At 35.8% G+C, this 23,498-nt stretch overlaps 1 protein-coding gene and 1 pseudogene across 1 annotated transcript in view; one reads left to right on the top strand and one right to left on the bottom strand.

Annotated features, from left to right (window-relative positions):
- Cpd (carboxypeptidase D) overlaps positions 1 to 23,498 on the top strand; it is a 69,359-nt gene that overhangs the window by 20,316 nt on the left and 25,545 nt on the right. Inside the window, exons 3-8 of the mRNA XM_046446890.2 lie at positions 4,508 to 4,650; positions 5,509 to 5,678; positions 6,749 to 7,101; positions 7,931 to 8,122; positions 10,347 to 10,514; positions 22,382 to 22,491. Of these exons, the coding sequence (XP_046302846.1) occupies positions 4,508 to 4,650; positions 5,509 to 5,678; positions 6,749 to 7,101; positions 7,931 to 8,122; positions 10,347 to 10,514; positions 22,382 to 22,491 (1,136 nt within the window). The remainder of the gene's footprint in view (positions 1 to 4,507; positions 4,651 to 5,508; positions 5,679 to 6,748; positions 7,102 to 7,930; positions 8,123 to 10,346; positions 10,515 to 22,381; positions 22,492 to 23,498) is intronic.
- On the bottom strand, positions 13,156 to 14,209 carry LOC124094179 (heterogeneous nuclear ribonucleoprotein A3-like; annotated as a pseudogene).

The following is a 23,498-nucleotide window of genomic DNA, read 5'->3' on the forward strand; positions in this document are numbered from 1 at the left end:
TCTAATCTACTTAGATTTTTGTTTTGTTTTGTTTTCTTTCACTGAGTATCTGTGTTGCCTTTATTCCCAAAGCCTCCACGGCTTCTGCTGAGAAATTCAATCATTTGAATTGTTTTCCCTGTGTATCAATGCATCATTTTTCTTTGGCTTCTTTCAAGACTTTTTTCTTTGTCTTTGGTTTTCAGCAGTTTAATTATGAAATATCTAGGCATGGATTTCTTTGAGTTTATCCTGTTTGGGATTTGCTGAACTTCTTGAAATGTAAGTTTATGTCTTTTGCCCAGTTTAAGTTTTTAGCCACTATTTCTTCAATAAAATTTTAAGCATTTTTCTCTTTTTTTCTCTCCTTTTGATACTCCAATGACAATGCTAGACCTTTTAGTATTGTCTGTAAAACTCTCTTTTTCTTTATTATTATTTTTTTTTTTAAAAAAAAGCCATAGTAGCCTTCTCTCCATTCCTCAAACTTGCCAAGTTTTTTTGTGTGTGTGTGTTTTTGACCCCTTTGATTGAATGTTCTCTCTGACTTTAGTCTGGCTGGCTCTGTCTTGTTTTTCAGATCTTGGCTTACTTAATATTACCTTCTCAGAAAGGCTTTTCCTGACCACCTAATCTCTAGTTGCCACTGGTTGCTAGCTGTCACATCACTCTTTAAAATTTTTCTGAAAATCTTATTATCTGATATTTTTCATACACATATGTATGAAAAATATAGATATATTTATGAATTTAAGGTATGTGAGAGCAGAGACTTACTTTGTTTTCTTCAACACTGTGTCCCCATGCACCTAGAATGATGCCTGACATGTGATCAGTGCTCAGTAAATATTTACTTAAAGAAAATTGAGGGGCTGTGATTGTGGCTCACCTAGCACGTGCAAGGCACTGGGTTCCATCCTTGGCACCACATACAAATAAATAAATAAAATAAAGGTGTTGTGTCCAACTACAACTAAAGAAAATATTTTAAAAAAAGAAAGAAAATTGAACTTCGTAGTCTTGAATTATCATTTCTAGAGAAAGACTTTATTTTCCCCGGGGATCTAAATTTGTACTTAAAAATTCCTTCTTGGATATTTCTATCTAAGTGTTCTGCAAATACCTCAAACTCAACATGCCCCAAACAAAAATAGTCATTCCCCGTCTCGTCTCAGTTACTCTTCCAAACCTTGCTTCTCTCTTTTTTTTGAGGGGAGTGGTGGTGAGGAGGAAGGGGTTGGAGGTTGGAGCCAGGGCCTTGCACATGCTGGGCAAGCACTCTACCACTGAGCCACATTCCCAGCCCAACTTACTTCTTTTTGTTAATGGCATAATCATTAGTTTAACTAATCAGGTAGAATGTTGATTCCTTTCCTCTCTCAACTCCCACAACTTATCAAACCATGTCAGTATTTCAACTTGATCCTTCTCTCCCTTACTACACAGTTATCACCACCACTTCATTTTAGGCCTAATTACTATTTATTTGGTCTACTGTTAAAACTGCCTAAGTGGATTTTTTGTTTCCCATTTCTCTCATATCCAGACTATACAACTTTCTATCCATCATGCTACTTTCCTACTGAAAACAACCAAAATACTGTCTGTCTCCCACTCCCACTACCCAGTGCTTTGGAAAGGCAAGGAAGCCTTTATTTCTAGTCTCTTAGACCCTGCTTGCTTTTCCAGCCTGACCTTTTACTATATCCCTACAGCCCTGTGCTCCTGCCCTAATACTGTGGCTTATCAGTCTCACAGATATTTATCAACATATGCCAGACCCTCCTATTCTGCACCTTTTACAAGCCATTTCCTCCAACTGGAATTCTCCTGATCCTCTGCATTTTTTTTTTTTTTTTTTTTTGGCTCATATGGTTTTACTCATCTTTCTTTAAGACCTAACTAAATTAAAAAGAAAGTCTCCTCCAAGTAACCTTTCTAGGTCTTCCCTCAACCCTAAAACTACTCAACTACTGGTATAGGCCCATAGTACCTCAATTACTATTTTTAAAAACTATAGAAAGTAAAATAATATAATAATCATTTTAATAATTTTAAGTGTACAATTATTATACACTTAATTACTAATTATATATTATTATATATTGTATTCACTGGCATTAATCATATTCACATTGTTTTATGACAGTAATCATGGCCCTCTATTCTCATGTTAATGTTATCTGTTTCTCTTGATAGTAAACAAAAATTTGGCCTCATTTTTAAGTACTTGATTAACATGGATAAACATGAATGGAATCGGATAATCTCCTTTAATTATTCTGAGATTTCATACCTGATATCACATCAGCATTGGGGTGATCCTGCTCAGGTAACTTTGGGAATGTGTTCAGTTTCCTTCTTTGTATTTCTTTTTCCAAATGGCATTTGTTGGAGTTCATACAGTCCTGGATTTTTAAAAGTTTCTTTGCTCAAATTCTCCTTTACTAGTTTTGTTTTTTAAATATCTTTTTAGTTGTAGGTGGACACAATACCTTTATTTTTCATATGTGGTGCTGAGGATCGAACCCAGTGCCTAGCACACACTAGGCAGGCGCTTTACCGCTGAGCCACAACCCCAGTCCCTCCTTTACTAGTTTTTGATTCTTTACTTTTAACCTAGCTTTTTTCCCCTTGGCTATATTTATTCTATGAATATGTCAATGAAGTCGGGCATATTTATTAGGTAAGATAGACACAGTTCAAAAGCAGGTGTGTCTCAAAGTGTTTAATGAAACCTCAATAGAAATGAGATTGAGAGTTTAGGCTCCAATATTGTTGCTATTTCATTTCTGACCAAGTTTCCCCAATTGTGCTATATCGTTTGCTCTTTTCTGCTCTCTAAGCCTTTGTTCGGTGATGAATTCCTTGTAGGCTATGCTCTAGACTGTGACATTGACTTTTCTCTCCAAACAGGTTTCGGAATTATCTTTTTATCAAGTGTTCTCTCCTGCCTTTTCCCTTATAATCAAACCAGCATGTATTTTTAAACATCTTAGAATCTGAGAGTTAGAAGTATCCTTTGTGTTCATCTAATGCTTACTTGCAGATAAATAAATAAAGATTCGTGTTAATGCCAGAGGGTTCTCAGCCAGTTAAGTGGAAGAAGAATCTATGACTTAAGAGTACCTGTCCATGAAAGGGAAATTACTCTCCTTCTTCTGATCTGAAGGATCCTGTTATCATTGCCTGAAATGTGCTGGTACTAGAAAAATATGACCCTCAAAACCCACATTTGTACTATGCCCTATCAGAGGGGGAAGAATATCTGGGGAAAAAGGAAGTCTGCCTTGCCAGGCACAGGTACAGAGGAGGATTTTGATGAGTAGTGGACATTGAATGAACCAAACATAGGCTCTCAAGGCATCTTTCAGGGATAGTGGAAGGAAGTGACTAAGGTCAGGGATTATTTCATATGCAAAAAAAGAGGGCATTGGAGCCAGCATGTGGCACATCTGTAATCCCAGTGGCTTGGGAGGCTGAGGCAGGAGGATAGCAAGTTCAAAGCTAGCCTCGGCAACAGCAAGGTGCAAAGCAACTCAGTGAGACCCTGTCTCTAAGTAAAATACAAAATAGGGCTGGGGATGTGGCTCAGTGGTTGAGTGCCCCTGAATTTAATCCCCAGTACCAAAAAAAGGGGGGGGGGTATTGGAAACCATCTGATATTATAGGCACATTTCAGGAGCAAGTTCAGAGATCATAGTAAATTTATGTCCCTTTCCTTTTCCACTCTAGTCTTTATCCACCTAAAATAAGATGTGAGAAAATCAAGTGACAGGAATAATAAGGTAAAAGACTTTCTACAAAACGAGTATGTGGGCTTGTATAGGTATAAAAGTGGTGAAGATGATTGACCATGGGTGTTTATTTCCCTTTTAATTCCATCTCCCATTAAACACACTCTGAAAGAGTTCATTGTGTCTTATTTTTACCTGATTTATATAGCTGTACCATCCTAGTTACTTTCTTTTTTCTCTTGCCACCTTGATAAAGGGGAGTACAATTCAAATAGTAGGATACTTAATGATTCTTTGGCATGAATATTCTTCACAACTTTAAGATCATGTGCACCCTTCAGTGTCATTCTGGTATAAATCTTAACCTCTTTGTACCTTATTTCTCACATCTGTAAAAATCACAAAATAGTAATACCTACCTCATTTAATTGTTGTAAAGATTAAATGTTAATACATGTAAAGCTTTTAGGGACAGGTCCAGCATATAGTAAACACTCAAATGTAGAGCTGTTATCAATATTGTTATTAACTGATGTAGTCATACTCTTCATAACTGTTCATCCTACTAGTTAAATATAGTTCATTTATGTATATTCCTTTTCAATGTATAATCCAACTAACTTTCCTTCTTGACATCCTTTACGATTGAAGAAGCTTCTCCAATTTCAAGCAGCTTAATGAAAAGAAAATTTATACATGGCAAGAGAAGGGTGATTTAATTTCTTCAATCTTTTGGAGGGTAGAATTCCTTTCCTTCATTAGATATGTTTGTTTTTTTCTTTATGTTACAGGTGGTATGCAAGATTACAATTACATATGGGCCAACTGTTTTGAGATTACATTAGAACTGTCTTGTTGCAAATACCCACCTGCTTCTCAGCTTCGACAAGAATGGGAGAACAATCGTGAGTCTCTGATCACATTGATTGAAAAGGTAACAGCTGACTGGAAGCCTGGGGTACAGAAATAATGGATTAAATAAGGGAGAAATTTGGTTACATATGAATGCCAATCTTTATTAGGCATCATTTATTGTATCTGTTTTATTAGGATTGGAGATAATTTTTAGAGATTATTAGATCATAATCTCATACAACACATTGTAGTTCTGTCCCCCACTCCTAGTTCTCTGCCACAGGGTGCTCCCTTAGCCTGTCTTAGAACACTATTTCAAACTAGATTAACCAAATTTGTACTACTGGTAGGGGGAGGGCAGTTGGATTATAACTCAGTGAGCAAGTGTGTGCTTGGCATGCACAAAGCCTTGAGTTTGATCCCAAGCACCAAAAAGCCCTTCCAAAAACTCTATAAATTTATACAATTATACAGGTTATTACAATGTCATGTGTTCATATTTGCTGGAGAGCCTTTACCACTGTATGAATCATGGATATTAGATCAATTTAAATACTAGACTAGGGATATAGCTCAGTTGGTAGAGTGCTTACATCACATGCCATGGGTTCAATCCCCAGCACCACCACACACACACACAAAAGCAGACAAGCTAATACAACTATTGGATATGCCAGAAATTATACTTTGTTGAGAAAATTAGAAGCCTGACTTTGAAGAGAGGGAACTTCAAAAGCACCTTAGTAATGTGGAGTCCAGACATTTATGACTTTGGGATTTAATACTTTCATCTGTATTTTATTTCAAATGTATTGAAAAATATTTTGGAAAGATAAAAAGAGTAATCCTGACTTTTAGAAATTCTGGCATCTGGAAAAGAGGTGTTATATTCTCTTGCCTTCCAAATTGTCTATGAACTTTGATTCTTATTTTTTAGGTCCACATTGGAATAAAAGGATTTGTTACAGATTCGGTAACAGGAGCTGAGTTAGAGAATGCAACCATCTCAGTGGCTGGTATTAATCATAATATCACAACTGGCAGATTTGGTGATTTCCACAGATTACTTGTTCCTGGAACTTATAATCTTACAGTAGTTTCACCTGGGTAAGAATTTAAACTAGACTCTTAATTAAAATGTCAAGCCTCGGGCTGGGGATGTGGCTCGAGTGGTAGCGCTCTCGCCTGGCATGCGTGCTGCCCGGGTTCGATTCTCAGCACCACATACAAACAAAGATGTTGTGTCCACCGAAAACTAACTAACTAAATAAATACTCTCTCTCTTAAAAAAAAAATTCTCTCTCTCTCCCTCTCCCTCTCCCTCTCTCTCTCTCTCTCTCTCTTTAAAATAAATAAAATAAAATGTCAAGCCTCTAATTTATACCAAAGACAGAAAACTAGTCTTATACATGTTACTCACTGTATCTGGCTTTTATTTTTCCTTATTGTCTCATTTTTATCCTTTTATATAAGAATACTATCATGGAGTGTTATGTCACATAGTCTTAACAGCGTGAAGCATAATGGTAAGATAGGGAGGAAAAAGAATTTTATAAGTTTGAAAAGAAGATCATGTGTGTAAAGCATTGCCTCAAGACTGACTAGATTCAAAAAAAAAAAAAATAGAAGAAACTGGGGACTCTGAAAATGACATTTGAAGAATGTCATTAGCTTTCTGATATACCAGAGGAGTGGTATCCCATCTCCCTTGGACACCTTTCTGAAAACTCACTTTCGTAAGGATTTAATTGATAACTTTTCATTTAATTTTGAAATTTACTACTTAGGAAAAGAGGTCAGGATGTCAGTTTGATAAAGCATGGCAAAAAATTAGATAATTGATGCCTTTGAGGAGTGTAGCAAGAGTTACAATGGAGTAATAAGCATATTCTTTCCCTTGAATGTGATTTTTTTTGGTAAGCAGTTGAGTGTATAGTACCTGAAAAGGTTGATAAGAAAAATAATTCTTTAAAGACTTAATCTAAGATTCTCTATTAATCTAAGATTCTGTATGAGATAACATGCTAAAGCTCTTAAATTTGCACATTTATCTGTATTTAGTTTTGAGTTTTGATAGACCTCTAAGTGCAAGAGTAGTCAAAAGTACTGTTTTTAGATTGTTAAAGTATCGTGTGTCTTAACCCCAAGCCATCTCCTTTTTCAAATATTTTTTTCAGATATATGCCGCTGACAATTAATGACATAATAGTGAAAGAAGGACCAGCTACAGAGGTGGATTTTGCCCTTCGGCCAACTGCTGTTGTTTCATTAATTCCCGACACGACTGAGACTATAGCAACTGCTAGTTCTGTTGCTATACTTAATGTTCCTCGTGGAACATCATCTTCTCACGAACCAATTCAGCCCAAAGACTTTCACCACCACCATTTCCCTGATATGGAAATCTTCTTGAGAAGATTTGCCAATGAATATCCTAATATTACTCGTCTATATTCATTGGGAAAATCAGTAGAGTCAAGAGAACTCTATGTGATGGAGATATCCGATAACCCAGGTGTCCATGAACCAGGTAATTGGTATGGTCTTTAAACATAATTTCAGTGCCTCTCAAAGCTTTTGGTTTATGTTGCCATGCTTTGACCAGAAAGGTCATTTAACAGCGTGAAGCATAATGGTAAGATAGGGAGGAAAAAGAATTTTATAAGTTTGAAAAGAAGATCATGTGTGTAAAGCATTGCTTCAAGACTGACTAGATACAAAAAAGTAGAAGAAACCGGGGACTCTGAAAATGACTGCCATATGGTGTTCCCTTAGCCTGTCTTAGAACACTATTACAAACTACATTAACCAAATTTGTACTACTGGTGGGGGGAGGGCAGTTGGATTATAACTCAGTGAGCAAGTGTGTGTTTGGCATGCACAAAGCCTTTTGGAATTAAAAAACATAATCAAAAAAGGAAAAAGTATACCCAGCATTTTGCCAGAAAAGAAGAAAATCCATTTGATAGTCTATATTAGACATTGTATTTAATATGTACAGAGATTTAATTTCTTTTCCTAATAGTATTTTTTATATGCACATGTGTGTGTGTATGAACCTCATATGCTTTAAATCTGCTCAGACATACATGTTAGTAAGGAAGATGTTTTGTAAGATGTAAAGATTTTTCTTTTGCCAAAAATACCTGTTCTCTTAAATTTAATTTTTTTTTTTTTTTTTTTTTTTTGAGGCAGGGTCTCACTAAATAGCCTCAGCCTTCTGAGTTGCTGGGATTTCAAGCTCACACCACCACACCTGATTTGGCTCAGGATTTTTATACATATTGGGTATAAAATAGAAAGTCTGTGATAACTGAAAAGGAAAAAAAAAATCTTCCATAAAATTGCTTTGTTTTCAGGTGAACCAGAATTTAAGTACATTGGAAACATGCATGGAAATGAAGTAGTTGGAAGAGAACTGCTATTGAACCTCATCGAATACCTTTGTAAGAACTTTGGAACAGACCCTGAAGTAACAGATTTGGTTCGAAGCACTAGAATTCACCTTATGCCATCCATGAACCCTGATGGGTATGAGAAGTCTCAGGAAGGTAAAAAATAACTGAATATTAGTGGTAATCTTTAGGTTATCACATGGCATGATTACTTTGAAATAGAAGAGAATTTGAACTTGTTTCCTTGTAATTTCTGCCTGTTTTTATTCTTGTAAGTGGTTTTACCTCTTATATTCTTTTTTTATTATTTTTTTTTATTTGCCAGTGGATTTTTTACTTTATTTCTTTATTTATATGTGGTGCTAAGGATGGAACCTAGGGCCTCACACATGCCAGGCAAGCGCTCTACACTGAGCCACAACCCCAGTCTCTTTAGCTCTTATATTCTTGTAAGATGGGCCAGACTGTTCATTATGTGATCAACTTTATGTTTAATAATATTTTTATTTCATTTTGGCAATGGTTCTTATGTGTTAAAAATAGCACAAGATCAAATTGTTGTATTTTAAACAGTAGTTCTTATTATTGAATTAAGAACTTTATTTTTAAGTGAAAAATCAAACCAGATATACTTGAAGCCAGATATACTCTGTTTTTGACCCAGTTCTGTTTCTTAGGCATATTCTTTTTATTATTTTGGGGTACTGGGGATTGAATCCAGGGGCTTACCACTAAGCTACATTCCCAGCCTTTTTTTATATTTCACTATGAGACAGGGTCTTGCTAATTTTCTTAGAGCCTTACTAATTTGTAGAGTCTAGCCTTGGACTTGCAATCCTCTAGCATCAGCCTCCTGAGTTGCTGGGATTACAGGTATGTGCCTTGGTGCTGGGCTCCTTACACATATTCTAAATCTGCTAAATTATTGACTTCCCATTTGTGGAGCCCACCTTTCCTTCCTCTAGGCAGGTACACCTTTCCTGGGGGCAGTATGGTAAGGTCTTAGAGAGGTTTACAGAGACTGTCTTAGGCAGAACAGTAGTAGAGTGAGAATCTATCTTTTCCTACCCATGATTCTGTAGGGAAGTTTCATATTTTCTCTCTGAAGGTCTGATAATTTTAGTCTATTATAAACTGACAATGGCATTTGAGCTTCAAATGCAGGCTAGGCTGTTGAAGCTTATATATAGCTATACAGCGGGATAGGAGCTTGGCCTTCTTGGAATGGAAGTGACTGCAGGCAATGGAAGGTTGAGGGGAGGATTTACACAGAGAGGGTTGTTTGTTATACAGATAAATTCTCCCATGTAAAAGCCACCTCTGGTCACCTCTGGGCCAAGTGTCATATCTCTAATCTTGGGGTTATCAGAAAAGCTGTTGCATGCATTTGCTGTTTACTAATGTAGATAGATGTAAATTTCTTTTTTTAAAAGGACAGTTTTCAGAGCTTCTATGCAGTTTCTCTGAACAACTAACTTGAAATATGCCCTATAAATCTATTTGGATTTGGATATTTTACTCTCCTACAATTACTTCTAGGAAGTGATACTTGTGAGTAGAATTGGCCCCACACTATGAATATGCAGGCACATGACTATTAGCGCTGACCTGTCCACTGGGAGAATAAGCTGGTTGTTATTACTTAGACGCTGTCTTGAAAAAATAGGCTGGGGTTAATCCTTATATATTATTTAGATTAACTCCCTAAGAAACTCATTCTTTATCAGCATCACAGATTCCTCCCACATGCCCTCTACCCGCTTTCTGAAAGGTGCAACTCTTTGCCATTCACATGTAATTTTTTTTTCTCATTTTAATGACAGTCAGAGTTCTCATTTCCTATTAAAATGGAATATGCACTGTTAAGTGTAAATTGAACCTTTTTCTTCATCACATTAAATTTCCAACCGTGTACTTGGCTAACTTTAAATTTGTATTATTTTAATGTAAGCTTATCAAAGTTTTCATTTGATCTGTTTCTTTACAGTGTCTTAGTGAGCTGTATTAAAAGTACAATAGAGTCCCCCTCTGATCAGTAATACTCCCTCAACATTGTGATCATGTCATTATGTGTGGATTATTGACAGTTGAGCAATGCTTTTAACATAATTTGTGTAATTGGATTTTTTTTTTCTTTCAAAGTATCACCAAAGGGCAGAAATGAAAGGATGGTAGTTTTACTCTTCTGTTCAAAACATCTGGAAGAGATAGATTTTTTTTAAGTATACAGCATAAAAAAGATATATTTTAAACACAGTGGGATTGATAATAGTGATGCCTGGTGTGTTCATAGTTACCTTTGAATTAAGATAGCTGAAGCAGTATGGGTTGGATTAAAATGTAAGTATCATGACTTAAATTTTATTCTTTTATCCCACAGGAGATTCAGGAAGTGGAATTGGCAGAAACAACAGCAACAACTTTGACCTGAACCGAAATTTCCCGGACCAATTTGTTCAGATCACAGATCCTACCCAACCAGAAACTATTGCTGTCATGAGCTGGATGAAGTCCTATCCATTTGTCCTGTCTGCAAACCTGCATGGAGGTATGGAAACTTTATAGTCCATTAATTATTTCTTCTTGAGAGCATTTGAAAACCATGGTGAAATTTTATCTGTTTATAGTCTTAGGTTTTCTTAAAATGAATATTCTGTTACTGCTTCCATGGCAGATAGCAATAACGATATTTTCTCATTACTTTTTAGGCCAATTTCCTGACTTTTTCCCTACCTTATTTTTCTCCTTCCTCCCCCTCTTCTTCCTTTTCCCTCTACAACCCTTTACTCTTCCACATTTCTCTTTTCCTTTCTCTTCTCTCCTCATCTCTCTGCTTTCTTCTTCCTCTTTCCATCCTCCCTCCTCTTCACCCCTACTCTTTTGTCATCATCCTCCCCCATCCTCTTCCTCTATCAGTTCTTCAGATGTTTTATATTTATTTCTCACACTTGAAATTTGATAACATGCTTTGTCGTTCATAAACATCGAACACTAATATATCCAAATGTTTAGTCTTATTTTCTTCCTAAAATTCATAAACTCTTCAATGTAAACTTACATTTTGACATTCTTTTATCTTTCACTTGCTACATATATATATATATATATATATATATATGCGTGTGTGTGTATGTATATAGATAGATAGATAGATAATGTATGTATGTATATATCATTAACTATAGCATAATGACCTCATTCTCATGTAGCTTATATACCTCCACATCATTCAGTCGGAATAGATCAGTTGGATAGAATGAGAGGCCAATATTGAAAATTATCATAAAGTTCAGCTACAATTGTGTGAATAAGGACAAAGGTATCAATACCTAAGAGAACTAAAAACATGTACACAAACTTGTACATTAATGTTCATTGAGCATTATTTATAATAACTAAAAAGTAGAAACAACCCAAACAACCGTAAACTGAGAAATGGATAAAATGTGATATAGTCACAAAGGATTATTATTTGGCATGAAAAGAAATCAAGTACTGATGCATGCAACAACATAGATGAAACTTTTTCTTTCTTTTTTTTTTTTTAGGGCATGAATGAAATTTTAAGCACTAGCTGGTGCAAAACAGTAAAACATTTTGTATATATAACCTTGTTATCTATAACTCTTCTCAACCATGGTCTTCCAAACAAATCGATAATTCACACCAACATAACTTAGGCTGAAGTATACACAGGAATAACAATGTGTTCTTTGGGAATTTAAATAAGAACTCAAGCTATCTAAATTTGGAATTCAGGTCTTTGGGAAGTGAGAAGCTTGTACTAAGCAACAGTGCTATATTTCTGCTGCATCAAGTTATTTTGTACAATTGTACCTAAACTATCCTTGGTTTATTCAGCAAAATATATTGGGTAAAACCATGAAAGCGTGCCAGCCAGTTAGGGTTCAATAGCATGATTTTTATTCTCTTGCTATGAAAGCTTTATCAGGGGAAAAAAATTAAATCAAGGAAAATAAGTCAAGATGTGTGGGCCTCATGTCCTTTAAAAATAAAACAAAAGCAAGTACCCACTAATTGGCTCCAATGTAGTAGGCTTAATGGACCCATATCTTAAAGAGTTAACAATGGTTTTTAAGGTGGGAGGGGGAAAAACATCCACTACCCTTTTGCAGAATTTAAATAGAGGGCAGCAGACATTCTTTACACCCAAAAACTATAGCAGCAGTTTAAATGTGACCAAGATAAATGTAGAACAGAGATGTTCTAAATACAACAGAGCTCAGCAAATCTATCACACTAAAATCATGATTCCATTGTGAAAGAAAATGCAGAAAAACTAAATAGGAATATTGAGATTTTTCATTTGAAGGTAATCTTAGTGCTATTAAGTTCACAATATGCTAATTTAAATACCCAATCCTATTTATCTAAACCCATTTCAAAAAAACAAATGTCTATTCTCTCCACGTGAGCCAGTGCCCATTCATGTCATGGTTTGGAAATGGGAGAATAGGTTCCTCTTATATTGCAAGTCAGCTGATATTTCTTTACATTTAAACTTTAACAAAATAGTAATTAACAGTAATCTTCTTTACTGTTAACTCACAAGGAAACATTTTGTTTCTTTTTTTTTTTTTTTTAATAATTTTTATTTATTTTTATTGTTTAATTTTCGGCGGACACAACATCTTTGTTGGTATGTGGTGCTGAGGATCGAACCCAGGATGCACGCATGCCAGGCGAGCGCGCTACCGCTTGAGCCACACCCCCAGCCCACAGGAAACATTTTGAAAACTGCAATTTGTTAAGGTTTCTGAACTAAAATGTAGAAAAACTGAACTACATAAATATTGAAAAGTTTAAAATTCCTTAATTTTTATTCCTGGTACCACCTACCACAACTTTACAGGGCAATATACCGATGTAATGAAAAGAAAAAGACAAAGCTACAACAGATGAAGGACCTCAGGAATGTACATCTATTTGAAACTACATTGCATTAATCAATAGCTGCACTTTTTGCAAACTGTGGCTATGAAAGTACTGAATAAGAAAGGTTTCCTATTTAAGCTGCAGTAACTTTTCTGACTATGGATCATCATTCCTTTGTGGCAGATTTTTACAGTTCCTCTAATGCATTTGGGATGACTATCTCAAAGTTGCAGTTTTGCTGACAACTCCTTGCTCTCTCTGCTTCTAAGAAATGTAGGCCTTTTCTGCTGTTTTTAAAACCTTATTTGACCATATCCACCACTTCCACCACCAGATCCATAACCACTACCTTAAGGACTGCCAGAACTTTTTCCACCAAAACTGCCCCCCTTCATGGGTTCCTAATTTGATTGCTGTTGTCCACTGTAATTTCCAAAATCATTATAGTTCCCACCACCAAAATTTCCTCCTTTGTTGTAACCATTATATCCTCTTCCTCCACTGCCATATCCACCACCTTGGTTTCCATATTCTGGTCTACCACCACCATAGCCTCCTCTACTGCTATAACCAGGACCATCACCCTAGTTGCCACCATCACCTCCAAATCCATTTTATCCACCATCACTTCCTCTGTAACTACCTCTGCTGCTACTATCTTGACCACCATAGCCCCTCTTCCACCAAAGTTTCCACCACAGCTAAAGTTACCTCCACCACCTCCAAAGTTTCCTCCACGACCCATAAAGTTGCCAGATCTACCTCCATGACCTCTTTGTGACCCAGCAAACCGTATCTCTTGTTTAGAAAGGGCCCTTTGCACTTCACAATTATGCTTATAAATAGTGTAGTATTTCTGAACAACAATTTTGTCAACTGAAACATGATTATCAAAACTTACAAAAGCACATCCTCCCTTTTTCCCATTTTGCCTGTATTCCATAACTTCTATGGTTTCAATCTTGCCGTACTTTTCAAAGTAATCTCTCAAATTATATTCTTCGTATCTTCTTCAATACCACCAACAGAAAGTTTCTTCACTGTTAGATGGGCACCAGGCTTTACAGAATCCTCTCTAGAAACAGCTCTCTTTGGTTCCACTACACGCCCGTCAATCTTGTGTGGCTGAGCGCACATTGCCGCATCTACCTCTTTAACACGAGAGTAAGTCACAAAATCAAAGCCCTGAAACATGTTGTTTGGGGGTCTCATTATCACACAATCTGTGAGTGTGCCCCATATCTCAAAATGTTCTCTTAAACTATCATCTGTAGTTTCAAAGCTCAGACCACCAATAAACAGCTTCCTCAATTGCTCTGCTTCCTTTGGATCCTGACTGACCCCCATGGTGGCAGCAAGGGCCAGAGTTGGAGTCAGAGTTGGGTGGTGGTTTTACCTCCATTTTGAGCCATAGATGAACCATGAAAAACATTATGGTGACAGAAGCCAGTCACATATAATATGATCACATTTATTTGAAATGTTTAGAACAGGCAGATCCATCAAGACAGAAAGTAGATTAGTAGTTGCCTTGGGTTGGAGTGAGAAGAAGAATGGGAGTGACTGGGGTTTCTTTTTGGAGTCATAAAAATGTTCTAAACCAGACAGTAAGTGATGGGTGTATAACCCTGTGAGTACTCTAAAAACCTTTAAATGGGCGAGTCATATGGTATGTAAATTATATCAATAAAGCTATTTTTTAAAAAAGAAAGAGTGAAAACATAGCCCTGCGGACAACAGGGAAGAAACTTGGTGTGAACATTTGTTGGACTGCTCAAAAGAAGCATCACAACTGAGATTTGATAGCATATAGAGTAACTTTCTTTTTAGAATAATAGTACATATTTATGGATATTTAGATTTGAAATGTTTAGAACAGGCAAATCCATCAAGACAGAAAGTAGATTAGTAGTCGCCTTGGGTTGGAGTGAGAAGGAGAAGGGGAGTGACTGCTAATGGGTTCTGGGGTTTCTTTTTGGAGTCATGAAAATGTTCTAAACCAGATAGTAAGTGATGGTTAAATATTATAGTTAAATAATATAGTAACCTTCTTTTTAGAATAATTGTACATATTTATGAATATTTAGATTTAGGAAGTAAATTGAGATTCTCTAAAAATTTCTTTCGAAGATTACTAGTAGAAGAAAAAATAATTCTACAGTTAGTAATCATGGGCTATTCTAAGATAGTTGTATTGGAGTTGTAAAGTTACATCCTGGCTTGCAAAATAAATTTTTGATGTTTTGAATATCTTATGCTATGTTTGATAGAAAATATTTTTCATTTTGAATTTTTAAAAATATTTTCAGAATAATTCACTTGTCATGTTAGCTAAATCCAAAAATTCAATAATAGTTATATTTCAGGATATATTTACAGATATCCTATCAAGTCCTTGCATATAGTTGAGACATAGGCATATTCAATCATGTGTATGTTTTTCTTTCCATGACACATTTTGTTTTCTCACCTTAAGAATTCTTATATGATTCTAAAATCTTAGCACAGAAATTAAAAAGAACAAAATATATTTTTCTTAATTTCTTGATTCCTTCCTTCCTTCCTTCCTTCCTTTCTTTCTTAAGTAGAGGTAAAACCCTTCTCTACTCTCTTAGGTTTGTCAGCTGAAATTTGTGATTAACAGGTGATTAACAGTTTAACAGGAAGAAAGCATATGAATTTTGTTTGATGTTAATATTTTTATTGTGGCATAGGGGATGGGGGAGGCTTCATAGGAAAAAAGTAAAGCTCCAAAAGAAGTAGCAGTTAGACTTTAGAAATTATGTGATATGTTGTGAAAAGTGTCTAGTCAAAGGAAAGATATCTGGGCTTCTGGGGGCAGTAAATTGTAGGAAACTTACTGGGAAATACATGGGTAAACTTATGGAAGATAAGGGTTGTTTTAGTAAGATTTGTTTGTGTACACTTGTCTTGGCTTTGACTTGTTGTCTCTAATGATAAGAATGTTTTCTTTTTCCTTGTACCCAGAAGGTAGCTTTCTCACCAGAAATTTATACCTGGCACCTAGGCAGAAATGAGGAGAGCACAAAGCCCTTCCTATACCTGCTGTTTCCCAATTGTCTTCAACTCAAAATAATGAGCCAGGGTAATATATTTTGAGTGCTATATTTTGATTCCCTTCACTGCCAACTTAACAATTTAGAATTTTGAAAGATATAGGAAAAAGTAAGATTTCCTTTTTATAAATTTTGATACCAATTTTTTAAAATTGTCATGAATTCTTGATGAACTATTTTATTTTATTTTTTTTTAATTTTTTATTGTTGTCTGTTCAAAATATTACATAGTTCTTGATATATCATATTTCACAATTTGATTCAAGTGGGTTATGAGCTCCCATTTTTACCCCATATACAGATTGCAGAATCACATCAGTTACACATCCATTGATTTACATATTGCCATACTAGTGTCTGTTGTATTCTGCTGCCTTTCCTATCCTCTACTATCCCCCCTCCCCTCCCCTCCCCTCCCCTCCCCTCCCCTCCCCTCCCCTCTTCTCTCTCTGCCCCCTCTACTGACATTCGTTTGTCCCCCTTGTATTATTTTTCCCCTTTCCCCTCACTTCCTCTTGTATGTACTTTTGTATAACCCTGAGGGTCTCCTTCCATTTCCATGCACTTTCCCTTCTCTCTCCCTTTCCCTCCCACCTCTCATCCCTGTTTAATGTTAATCTTCTTCTCATGCTCTTCGACCCTACTCTGTTCTTAGTTACTCTCCTTATATCAAAGAAGACATTTGGCATTTGTTTTTTAGGGATTGGCTAGCTTCACTTAGCATAATCTGCTCTAATGCCATCCATTTCCCTGTAAATTCTATGATTTTGTCATTTTTTAATGCAGAGTAATACTCCATTGTGTATAAATGCCACATTTTTTTTATCCATTCATCCATTGAAGGGCATCTAGGTTGGTTCCACAGTCTAGCTATTGTGAATTGTGCTGCTATGAACATCGATGTAGCAGTGTCCCTGTAGCATGCTCTTTTTAGGTCTTTAGGGAATAGACCGAGAAGGGGAATAGCTGGGTCAAATGGTGGCTCCATTCCCAGCTTTCCAAGAAATCTCCATACTGCTTTCCAAATTGGCTGCACCAATTTGCAGTCCCACCAGCAATGTACAAGTGCACCCTTTTCCCCACATCCTCGCCAGCACTTGTTGTTGTTTGACTTCATAATGGCTGCCAATCTAACTGGAGTGAGATGGTATCTTAGGGTGGTTTTGATTTGCATTTCTCTGACTGCTAGAGATGGTGAGCATTTTTTCATGTACTTGTTGATTGATTGTATGTCCTCCTCTGAGAAGTGTCTGTTCAGGTCCTTGGCCCATTTGTTGATTGGGTTGTTTGTTCTCTTATTGTCTAATTTTTTGAGTTCTTTGTATACTCTGGATATTAGGGCTTTATCTGAAGTGTGAGGAGTAAAGATTTGTTCCCAGGATGTAGGCTCTCTATTTACCTCTTATTGTATCTTTTGCTGAGAAAAAACTTTTTAGTTTGAGTAAGTCCCATTTGTTGATTCTAGTTATTAACTTTTGTGCTATGGGTGTCCTATTGAGGAATTTGGAGCCTGACCCCACAGTATGTAGATCGTAGCCAACTTTTTCTTCTATCAGACGGCGTGTCTCTGATTTGATATCAAGCTCCTTGATCCATTTTGAATTAACTTTTGTGCATGGCGAGAGAAAGGGATTCAGTTTCATTTTGTTGCATATGGATTTCCAGTTTTCCCAGCACCATTTGTTGAAGATGCTATCCTTCCTCCATTGCATGCTTTTAGCCCCTTTATCAAATATAAGGTAGTTGTAGTTTTGTGGATTGGTTTCTGTGTCCTCTATTCTGTACCATTGGTCCACCCGCCTGTTTTGGTACCAGTACCATGCTGTTTTTGTTACTATTGCTCTGTAGTATAGTTTGAAGTCTGGTATCACTATACCGCCTGATTCACACTTCCTGCTTAGCATTGTTTTTGCTATTCTGGGTCTTTTATTTTTCCATATGAATTTCATGATTGCTTTCTCTATTTCTACAAGAAATGCCGTTGGGATTTTGATTGGCATTGCATTAAACCTATAGAGAACTTTTGGTAATATCGCCATTTTGATGATGTTAGTTCTGCCTATCCATGAACAGGGTATATTTTTCCATCTTCTAAGATCTTCTTCTATTTCTCTCTTTAGGGTTCTGTAGTTTTCATTGTATAAGTCTTTCACCTCTTTTGTTAGGTTGATTCCCAAGTATTTTATTAAGAATACATCACTTGGAGAATGAACAATAGGTTACTGAATGATCAATGGGTTATAGAGGACATCAAGGAAGAAATTAAAAAATTCTTAGAGATTAATGAAAACACAGACACAACATATCGGAATCTATGGGACACATTGAAAGCAGTTCTAAGAGGAAAATTCATTGCTTGGAGTTCATTCCTTAAAAAAAGAAAAAACCAACAAATAAATGATCTCATACTTCATCTCAAAATCCTAGAAAAAGAAGAGCAAAACAACAGCAAAAGAAGTAGAAGGCAAGAAATAATTAAAATCAGAGCTGAAATTAATGAAATCGAAACAAAAGAAACAATTGAAAAAATTGACAAAACTAAAAGTTGGTTCTTTGAAAAAATAAACAAAATCGACAGACCCTTAGCCATGCTATCGAAGAAAACTACAGACCAATATCTCTAATGAACCTAGATGCAAAAATCCTCAATAAAATTCTGGCCACTCGGATACAAAAACATATCAAAAAAATTGCGCACCATGATCAAGTAGGATTCATCCCTGGGATGCAAGGCTGGTTCAATATACGGAAATCAATAAATGTTATTCACCACATCAATAGACTTAAAAATAAGAACCATATGATCATCTCGATAGATGCGGAAAAAGCATTCGACAAAGTACAGCATCCCTTTATGTTCAAAACTCTAGAAAAACTAGGGATAACAGGAACATACCTCAATATTGTAAAAGCAATCTATGCTAAGCCTCAGGCTAGCATCATTCTGAATGGAGAAAAATTGAAGGCATTCCCTCTAAAATCTGGAACAAGACAGGGATGCCCTCTCTCACCACTTCTGTTCAACATAGTTCTCGAAACACTGGCCAGAGCAATTAGACAGACGAAAGAAATTAAAGGCATCAAAATAGGAAAAGAAGAACTTAAATTATCACTATTTGATGAACTATTTTAAAGTGAACAATTCCAGTGTCAATTAGTACATTCACAATTGAAAAATCTGTTCCAAAACACTTCTAGGACCCCAAATGAAATGCCATACCTGTTAAGCAATTCCTTCCCATTCTCCCTTCCCTTCAATGTTAGGTAACCAACCATCTGTTCTCTCTCTGTAGATTTATCTGTTCTGAATTTTTCATGTAAATGAAACCATACAATATTTATCCTTTTGTGTCTGGCTCCTTTTATTTATTTATTTTGTATTGAGGATTTTTATTTTTTGCTCTTATATCAAGGTTGGTTAAGTAAAAAAAAATACTAATGTCACCTCTTCTAAGGCTCATTCTCATGGCTCCTATTATGTATTCCCTCCACTGAGAAATGTTTTGGATCCCCCACCTATGTGTACCCATAATTACTGCTACAAGGGTTTACATAGGATGTTAATTTCTATCTTTGCTGAGGGCAGAACACCTTGAAAGGAGATATTGTTTAACTTGTGCCTATACTAGGTACATTTGCTACATATTAGGCTCATGGGACATACCTTTAATTTTTAAGCACATGATGAAGCTCCTTATTATGAAAATCATATCTTAATCATCCTTAAATCACTTGCTTAGCACTCTGTCCAATAATTATTTGGTGAATGGATAAAATCTTTATAGACTCTCTTTTTAACAGACTCCATATTACAATTCACAGTCTTCCTTGGTACACAACCATCTTCAATGGAGAGAAATTCTCTATATTTAACTTAAACTCTGTGTCCTCTTTTCTTGTATTCTGCATAAATATTGAAAAAATGGAATTCTCTTCCTCAGGACTCATGGAGCTTAGCATGAGTCCCTTCTTAGCAGAATGGTGCACTCTTATTATATTGTATAGAAGTTTTAACATTCAACAAGACTTATAGGCTCTTCAGTCCTAGAAAGAGTACTAGGCAAGCAAAATAGTTTTGGAATATTATTCACTGTTTATGTTCTCCACTGGAAAACAGGCTTTGTTCTTAAAATTAATAGAAGAGTTGATTTGGCTTTTCATTCTGTGTCATATGATAATGAAATCAACATTTTCATGAAAATAACATCATTTGGGAAATGTAGCACAAGTAAGCAGCTAAAAAAAATTGCTGTCAGCAGTAGTGAACTCTGTTTTCTTTCAGAAAGAAATAAAATTCTATTCAAAGCAAGTACATGCACATACTACATCCTAACTGTTTGCTATTCAGCAGGGTCAGAGACACTGTCATACAGCAATCTATACAGTTCTTATGACCAGGCTGATATGTGGTAACTTGGAATCAGTATCCCCCTGCAGCTTCTTCATTCATTTGACCAAGTTGGTCCATTTACCTATACTTTTATTTTTCTTTTTTTGTACCAGGGATTGACCCCAAGGGTACTTAACCTCTAAGCCACATCCTCAGCCCTTTTTTTGTAGTTTATTTAGAGACAGGATCTCACTAAGTTGCTTAGGGCCTTGCTATGTTGCTGAGGCTGGTCTTGAACTTGTAATCCTCCTGCCTCAGCCTCCAAGTTGCCTGGCTAATATTAAGTCTTTTATGACCCCACTTTTTTTAAACTTTAGAAAATTAGCCATTTGAGCTGGGTGTGTTGGCACATGCCTGTAATCCCAGAGGCTCAGGAGGCTGAGGGAGGAGGATCGTGAGTTCAAAGCCAGTCTCATCAACTTAACAAGGCCCTAAGCAACTCAGTGAGACCCTCTCTCTAAATAAAACATAAAAAAGGCCTGGGGATGTGACTTAGTGGTTAAATGCCTCTAGGTTCAATCCCTGGTACAAAAGAGAGAGAGAGAGAGAGAGAGAGAGAGAGAGAGAGAAGAAAATTAGCCATTTGAAAGTAGTGAATAGGAGTTGATGCTGATTTTTTTTTTGTTTGAATTTTTACATATGGGCCATGGATCCAAGATAAAATTCCATGTTTTTGAGAAGTTAAATTTTAGTCAGAAGAGGTGCTAAAGTATCTTGTTCTTGTTAGAGCTATTTGGGGTTTGAAAGAAAAATTTTTTCACCTTATTTATTTATTTTTTATATGGTGTTGAGGATCTGAACCCAGTGCCTCACATGTACTAGGCAAGCGCTCCACCTCTGAGCTACATAACCCTAGCCCAAGAGCACAGTTCTTTATACTGTTTATTTAATTTTTTTCCTGTGAATGTATGTTAGCATTTATTATTACAGGATTACTTCCTGAAATGAAGTTGAATATTCTATTCCCTTTATTCCCATTCCTTTAATGTAGCATATTAAAAAAGGGCAAAGATGAATGGATCAATAGAAGGTATAATAAGTGGACATGTGGACAAAAGAAAACAATGTGACTATAGGGAAATAAAAGATACAGTTCTGTGGAAGGAGAGTGAACATGTGTAGCTCAGAGGTTTTGCCTAAGAAATACCCTAACCACTTTACGCCTTGTGGGATGTTTGAAGGGAGTTGATATCCTTTACATGTTCTGAAGTATCACTTCTTTATCTTAGGTCAGAAGAAGTCATAACTCCAATTGAGTAATTTCTAGTAGCACAATAGGAGAAATTTTTAGTTGTTGGGGGGAGAAGGGGGTCAGCGCTGGCTCTGCTTTCCATAAGATCCATAAGTCATTTAACTTCTCTAGTTTAGACTCCATATCTCCAAAATGAGGGCGATGGATTAGTTGGATCTCAAAGGTCTCTTATTTTAAAACTCTATTAAAATGTCTAAATTTTACTAAAAAATTATCAAAATTTGCTCTATTCTTCTGGTCTTAAATATTATAAAAATAAAATTGTTTAAATTATACCTGTATACGTCTAGTTTCAGCTTTGACAGGTAAATTACAAGAGTAAATTCAGATAAATTCCCAAGACCTTTCTAGTGAAGGCACCTTTTAGGTATCATGCATAGCTATTTACCTTCTCACTTGCCTACTTTGGTTTTTATTTAGGAAATTGCTGTATTTTTCCTTTTTCCAGGTTCCTAGGGATTGAATCTAGGCTTTCCACATTGCTAGGCAAGCGCTACCACTGAACCATACCTTGACTTTTTTTAAAAATATTTTTTAGTTGTCAATGGACCTTTATTTTATTTATTATGTGGTGCTGAGAATCAAACCCAGGGCCTTACACATGCTAGGCAAGTGCTCTACCACTGAGCTACAAACCCAACCCCCATACCTCTATTCTTTATTTTTCATTTATATTAATATTAGTCATGGTGAAATTTTATTGATTTCCCGTCTCTGACAGTATTGTGAAAAACTTAACTTTATCTTAATGACCCATCTTGAAACCTGTAACATGATGTATTTCCTCTTTTCCCTTATAGGTTCTTTGGTGGTTAACTACCCTTTTGATGATGATGAACAAGGGCTTGCCATTTATAGTAAATCACCAGATGATGCTGTGTTTCAACAAATAGCACTTTCTTATTCCAAGGTAGGTTTGTGTTTGAGCATCAAATGCTATAGAATTAATTTATTTAAAAAATGCTTTAAAATAGGTTCTGTAAGTCAAGTGCTTTCTTTTTTAAGCCTTCCATGACTCCTTTCAGTCAGCCTTTGGCCTTTTTATTCTGTTTCCCATCTCACTTTTGGACATGCTATATGTGTTTCTCCATTAGCCTTTAACAGGTAATGTCTTTTTAGTTATGTTTTTTAGAATAGTACCTGGAATATATACATGCTAGTTTATTTCATTTGATAGACATTTAAGTTGTAAGTCCAGTAAATGAGGCTAAAGTGGAGGATTGATGAACTACAGGTCTAGAGCCAAATGTAGCCCACCATTTGTTTTTGTAAGTTTTATTGGCATACAGATATATAGTATATACATACTTTTATAGATTGTGTAGCTGCTTTTTCCTTTAACATTTGAAAATAAGAAATAGTCAGTGTAATTCACCATGTTAACAAACTCAAGAAGTAAAACCTTGCAGTTTCAGAGGACAAATTGAGTAGTTGCAACAGAGACTTTTGGATCTGTAAAGCCTAAAATTTTACTGTCTTGCCCTTTACAGAAAAAAAAAAATTGCTAATGACTGGTTTAAGATATTTTAAATCCTATAGTAGTATATAGCAGCAGAAGTTTCAGTGTCTTCTAAATTTCCTATAATGAACATAAATTTGTTTACCAACCAGAAATGTTAAAATTTGTGTGTGTGTGTGAAAATTTCATTTAAAAATATTTCGTAGAAAACATGTTCAAAGTTGGGGCTTGGGAAGGCATATTAATTTTAGTTTTGGATCTACTGATTTAGTCTGTGATTTATTAATGATATATAATGAAGATTATTACTGCAACTCTTTTAAAATCACAGCCTTTTATCATTCCTCCTCCTTCATCCTCTCTGAGTGAACATTGTGAGATTATTCAGAGTTGCTAATAGAAGAGCACAGCTGTGGATTTCACCTTAAGGATTTATTGCCTTCTGTTTGGGCATACCA

The sequence above is a fragment of the Marmota monax genome, unplaced genomic scaffold, assembly GCF_021218885.2.
Source record: "Marmota monax isolate L192 unplaced genomic scaffold, Marmota_monax_Labrador192_F-V1.1 WCK01_AAM20220418_F8-fsc00138, whole genome shotgun sequence".
In the NCBI taxonomy this organism is placed as follows: domain Eukaryota; kingdom Metazoa; phylum Chordata; class Mammalia; order Rodentia; family Sciuridae; genus Marmota; species Marmota monax.